This window comes from Capsicum annuum, chromosome 3 (genome assembly GCF_002878395.1).
Source record: "Capsicum annuum cultivar UCD-10X-F1 chromosome 3, UCD10Xv1.1, whole genome shotgun sequence".
In the NCBI taxonomy this organism is placed as follows: domain Eukaryota; kingdom Viridiplantae; phylum Streptophyta; class Magnoliopsida; order Solanales; family Solanaceae; genus Capsicum; species Capsicum annuum.
The window spans coordinates 37,434,124-37,440,043 of NC_061113.1; the positions used below are offsets into that span (position 1 = coordinate 37,434,124).

The window sequence follows — 5,920 nt, forward strand, 5'->3', positions numbered from 1 at the left end:
AAAAAAAAAAAAAGAAGTGAAAAAATAAAAAAATAGAAATGTAAAATAAAAGCAAAAAAAATAAAAAAAAATAGCAATAGAAAAAAGAGGAAGAAAACGAAAAATAAAAATATGAGAAAGGAAAAAAAATAAGAAAACAAAAAAGAAAAAAATAAATAAATAAAGAAAGAAAGAAAAAAAAGAGAAATAGAAGAGAAAAAATAAAGTGGAGAGAAAAATGGTAAAAGAAAAAAAATTAAAATTTAAAATAAAAAAATAGAAGTGTAAAAATAAAAGCGAAAACAATTAAAAAAAACTATAAAAAAGAAGAAGAAAATGAAAATAGTAAAAGAAAAAAAATGAAAATTAGAAAAATAAAGGAAAAAAAAGAAGAGAAATAGAACAAAAAAAAATAAAGTGAAAAGAAAAAAATAGAAGAGAAAAAAGAAATCAAAATAAAAAAGAGTGAATGAAAGAAAAAAACGATAATGATACTTTATTTTGAATTTTTGAAAGATTATAATTTTCATATTTGAGTTTGATTTGAAAAACTAATCTATTAATTTAATTAAGATTAATTTATGAAAAAAAAAAATCTACTACTTTAATTAAGAATTTACTGTTTTAAACACATGAGATAATTATTCCTTATTTAACTCAATTGATTTGAGTAAAAAAGGATAATAAATCTTGTTGTATATGTATCTTAATAACAACACTTTTATAAAATATAAAATACAAATTGCTATTTTATATAATTATGAAACAATTGATATGAAACTCTTAATTATGATCTTAAGTTTGCTATTTTGAAATTTGCCAAAAAAAAAAAAAAACAACTTTACTGACTACTGTTCAGGCCCATCATTGCAAAGTAGTAGTCCACTATTTCACACAGAGTGAATTCAAAGCAAAGCAGGCCCATCAATGAAGTCTTTGCCTAACAGTGGGAACTGCCAACTGTCAACGACATCCTCTTCAACACTTTTACACAGAGGACAACAACAATACCAAAAACTCTTCAATTCTTCATTCCACTCATTCACTAACTAACCTATTATGAATTTCTTCAAATCCATATTATCCGACGAACCGGATCCTCAAAAGGATGTTGTGAATTGCGACCCGGATCCGAATTATGATAAACCCGATTCACGATCCGATTCAACATCCCCCGCCGCCGCCGACGCTGACGGTGATGATGCCGGTGGTCTTTGGACCTTCGGTGGTTTATTCAAGACAATTTCAACCCGATCCGAATCGGTACTGGAAACATACCGCCGTGATCTACAGGAATTCGGATCCGGGTTGAAAAAAGAAACGGAATTGTTCCGTGAAGTAGCTACGCGTGCTGTTAAAGATCTTCCTAATTCAATCGATACGCTTCTCACATCCGCAGAAACTGAATCCGAAACCCCAGATGCGAATCGGAGAAACTTGAATTCGGGACGGTACTGTCGTTTTGAATCGCAATTGATGAATATCCAATCTGACCCGAATACCTTCTGTGCAGATCCAGAGGATATGGAGGAGTTTAAGAAATGGAAATTAGGGTTTGATTTGAAGGAAAAAGGAAAGGAAATTGAGAATTTGATTGGACAAAATGTATCTTTGGAAGGTATGTATGGAAGGGTTGTGCCTAATGAGGTTGAAAATGAAACGTTCTGGTGTCGTTATTTTTATAAAGTGTATAGGCTCAAGCAGCAAGAGAGTGTTAGAGCTAAATTGGTGAATAGAGCAATGTCGATAGATGATGATGAAGAATTGTCGTGGGATGTCGATGATGATGACGACAACAACAATGAGCAAGAGGGGGATGCTAAATTAAAAGTTGATGAACACGTGAAAGAGAAAGAGGGTTCTGTTGTTGAGAGATCGGTTAATGATGTGAAGAAATTGGATTCGGGTGTGAAGGAATCTGTTAGGCAAGATTCGACTAATGTTTCAAAGGAAGTACCTAAGCAAGATTCAATCAGTGTTGCAAAAGAATTGCCTATTAATAAAAGTGAACCAAGCAAGGAGGATTCGACCAATGTTGTAAAACAAGCAACCCATAGTGATGAATCAAAGAGTTTAAGCTCAGCTGCTATTGATAAGAAAGAAGAGAATCCGTCTAATGTAGATGGTGGTGACAAGAGCCAGGTTGTGGAATCAAGTGGGAGTAGCAAAGATAGCAAGAAAGGAGACACTGAAGCTACTTCTACTTCTCAGGGTAAAAAGGAGGAAGGGGTCATGAAAGGTTCAGAGGGGGAGGGGGATAAGGATGAATCTGGCAAAGTCCCTATTGGTTCGAGTCAGAAGACGGGGGCTGACGAGGATGACTTGGATTGGGCCGAGATTGAAGATATTGAGGGAAATGATGACAAAAAGGCAACTTCTCATGTTTCAAGCTCCAATAGAGCTGATTTGAGGAAGAGGCTTAGTGTTGAAGAGGATGATGAGGATTTGAGTTGGGATATTGAAGATGACGATGAGCCTGCGAAAGCTTAGATATCAATCAAACTTAAGATATGCAAAAAGCTGGATGCCAAAGCAGTCAACGTACAACCGAATTCAAGAATTAAACTTTAAAGCTTGAAACCTAGTAAAGTAAGATAATGTTTATTGTCTCGGGAAGTTTGTTTAATTCCGCTTCATGATTTTCATTCTTTATATTGAACTTTTAGTTTAATAGTCACGATTTCTATGTCCAGCTGTTCATTTATAAAGTGAACATATTTTCGTGCCCTTTGTATACTTTGGAAATTTGAATGAAAGGAATGATGTTAATAGACAATGCTATCCCATTACTCTGTTGCATTTATGAACTCTTTTGTGAAGTGTGTTCAGTTCCTTGGATTCATGCTATTAATGCTTACACTGCGGTATTTATCCTTGTGAGTAGGCAGATTACTCTTAGATTTTGATTACTTTATCCCCGTTCGGTGCTTACTTTATATCCTTGCTCAAATTAAATGATCTGTTAGTACAGCCCCTCAATGATCATATAGCTGCATCATATCATAGCTTACTCTATCATTGGTCGACCAGTTTCAGCCACTTATATAAGCATTGCAACAATAAAAGAAGGCAACTCTGTTGTCTCATAGAATCTTCATTTGGATAAAGCTTCTAATTAGGAAAAGGAAATGAATACGCCCCACCTTTATCAATATACGGTAGCTTCTATCATTGTCTGAAGGTGCATGAATATGCTTCCATTTGTTGTGTTATTTGTAATAACAAAAGTCTTATAAAAAAGGTAAATGTAGTTGTTTTTAACCATTTGGCATATTGGGGTACCTTCTTCACAAAAACACACTGTTCTCTCTTGGCATATAGGTTAAGCGGCTACTACCTCTAAATGGAGAATCCTAACTTTTTTCATGAGAGCGAAACTCTTGCAAGTTGATAACCTGGATAACTTGGAGTATTTTCTATTGCAGCTATTACTATTTCTAGTATAGAAGGGTGAGTGGGAAAGGACGGAACCTGTATGTAGCTGATGATGAAATTGCAGGACCACCTCAACCTGCCATGCCTCTGACTTCTGTTAAAGGGATGGGAATATTCAAGTTTGTTCTTTATCCTCTTATAGTTGGTGTCTGCTGCGACTGCATCGATTTGTCAAACAGGTTTTCCAATGACTGAGACCCATATCTTAAGTATTGAACCACCAAATAGTTACTCTTCCCTGATAAACATCAACGCAATGATTCATCTCTCCTCCTAGTTTAGCTACCAAATTTCAGGAAGCATGCCTGTCGTACTTGTGCTAAAAAGTGCTTTACCGACCTATGCCTGCACTTAAGCAATCTTTTGAAGTTGGAATGTAGCCATGCAATTTAGACTGATAAAGCATTATTAAAATTTGCAGAAGTATGAAGAATCGACTGTCACATCTCGATGTCACAGTATAGTTTCAGTTCTTTTGACCAAGTAATGTCAGCACGACTGGGGGATTGGGAAGAAGTTTAGACCGATTTTCCCTTGGCACATACTGGATGTACCCTGTATTCACCAAAATACTGAGCCATTTTAAAGCAAGAACTGCATGCTGAGAGTGAATCGCTCAATAAATATGGAATTCGGTTAAGGAAGCATGAAAACACAATATAATTACCTAAAAGCAACTATTGCTGGCCTTCAACGTATGATACGGAAAATGAGAACTTAAAGACAAGTATTTTATTCAGACGGTAATGTAAGTTTTATATCTAGAAAGGTCTTACATAGAGCTCCCAAAATCTTTCAGCGTCATTTACATATGCAGGAATTCAATGCATTCTAGGATTCTTTCTGCCTCATTTGCAAATTCACTTTTACACCAAAAGGAAAGCAAAAGTATAGCAGTAAAGCTTCATCTTATGAGGTGAGCTAGTTTTGCCTTCAAGACAAATATTTTCCACTCCACCGATCTGCTGTCAGGGATCTCTAAAGCTTAACATGGTTGTAGATGAATAGGGATAATAGCCATCACGTAATCTCTAAGTAAGTCATAAATGAAATAGAACTCCCTGTCTCATTCCTGGCTAACCGTGAACAGAGGAATGTAGTCTTTGGAAAGTATAGAAGTATAAAAATGATGATGATGATGAACAAGAGAGCAATGCCAAATCAAAAAGGATGAACGGACTGTCTCTGAAGATTCAAAATTTCACTAAGCAAGTGTCCTCTGATGAGAATGGATTGGGCACTTGAGTTTCTGCCATCATAGTGATGGAAGTGTACTGTAATTTAAATGAATCAGCCACGCAGGATTCAATTACAAAACAGGCAATGTGTGATCTAGAGTTTTAGTTCAGTTACTTGTAAAAAAAAATCAGTTTGGGACTTCGGGTGCAGTTGATAGGCAGGAAGAGTATCAGCAGTATGCCGATAGTAAGAAAGAGGACTCTGAAGTTACTCCTCTTGGCTTAGTGTTGTAGATGATGAATTTATGTTGAAGTTCTGAAAGCATGATTCTCAACCAAATATGACATATGCAGAAAATTTGATGCGCAACAGAACTCAAGAAATGAAAGTTTTAAGGCTTGATATGGAGTAACAGTAAGATAATATTCTTTTCTATGATGCAGTTTGTTCAATTGTGCTAATTTTCACTCTTCATACTGAACTTCTTAGTTTATTAGTCAAGATTGTTATGTCCAGTTCTTTTATAAAGTGAACATGCCTTTTTGTTTCATCTACATTTGGTCCTTAGTTAATGGTGGTTCAGTTCAGTGGAATTCTATTGTTATATTGCTGGAAAAGGTAAATTGCTGTTACATAATTGTAATTGCTTCCTTACTGGTTCTGATTACTTTATGCAATCTGCATGTGCTCAGATGTAAATTTAGAAATTCAGATTTAGTCTTTCATCTGTGCTTCTCTGGAATCTCCTACCTCCAGCACTTCTCCAGACCCTGTACATAGTGGTAGTTTTAGTGCATGGGGCCTGCCCTTTTTTATGTTGGTTAGCTCCAATTCTAGTTATCATGTCAACTAGACCCAGTTGACGGGAAGTTTAAAACCAAATTTCCCCTGGCATTTGCTGAAAATGCTCCTTTGTGACCAAACATTTGACATGTTTTAAGTAGGATGGGATGTTGTGGCTGAATCAGTCAGTAATGATGAATTCCAGATAACCAAACAAACAAATTTAATAATTACCTAAAATGATCCCCTACTGACAAAATTCATAGCAATGGATCTGAAAACGAAAACTTAAATACAAAATTCAGCCTGCTGTTTGGCTAATACACACTCCATTTACCTAAGCTCAGTTATATCTAAAGCCTATCACATAGGTGAAACAGGTATAGCAGCCAACGCCTAATCTCTATGTAAAAAAAAAGAGAAGGAAAAACTTTGACGAAAATCATAAGAAAAAGGAAAGCAAATTCATGCTCACTAATTGTACACAGTAGGAGAAAAAGCCCCTTCAGCTACAAACGGTGTTAAAAGATTTCAACTGGAGAAT

At 35.4% G+C, this 5,920-nt stretch overlaps 1 protein-coding gene across 1 annotated transcript; it reads left to right on the forward strand.

The window, feature by feature from the left end:
- The first annotated feature begins 802 nt into the window (after positions 1 to 802).
- On the forward strand, positions 803 to 2,755 carry LOC107863922 (BSD domain-containing protein 1). Its single transcript, XM_016710123.2, has one exon. The coding sequence runs from the start codon at positions 1,039 to 1,041 to the stop codon at positions 2,467 to 2,469; it is 1,431 nt and encodes a 476-aa protein (XP_016565609.1). The 5' UTR covers positions 803 to 1,038; the 3' UTR covers positions 2,470 to 2,755.
- The last annotated feature ends 3,165 nt before the right edge of the window (positions 2,756 to 5,920 follow it).

Coding starts and splice junctions, on each gene's coding strand:
- LOC107863922 (XM_016710123.2), top strand. CDS start 1,039: ATGAATTTCTTCAAATCCATATTATCCGACGAACCGGATCCTCAAAAG.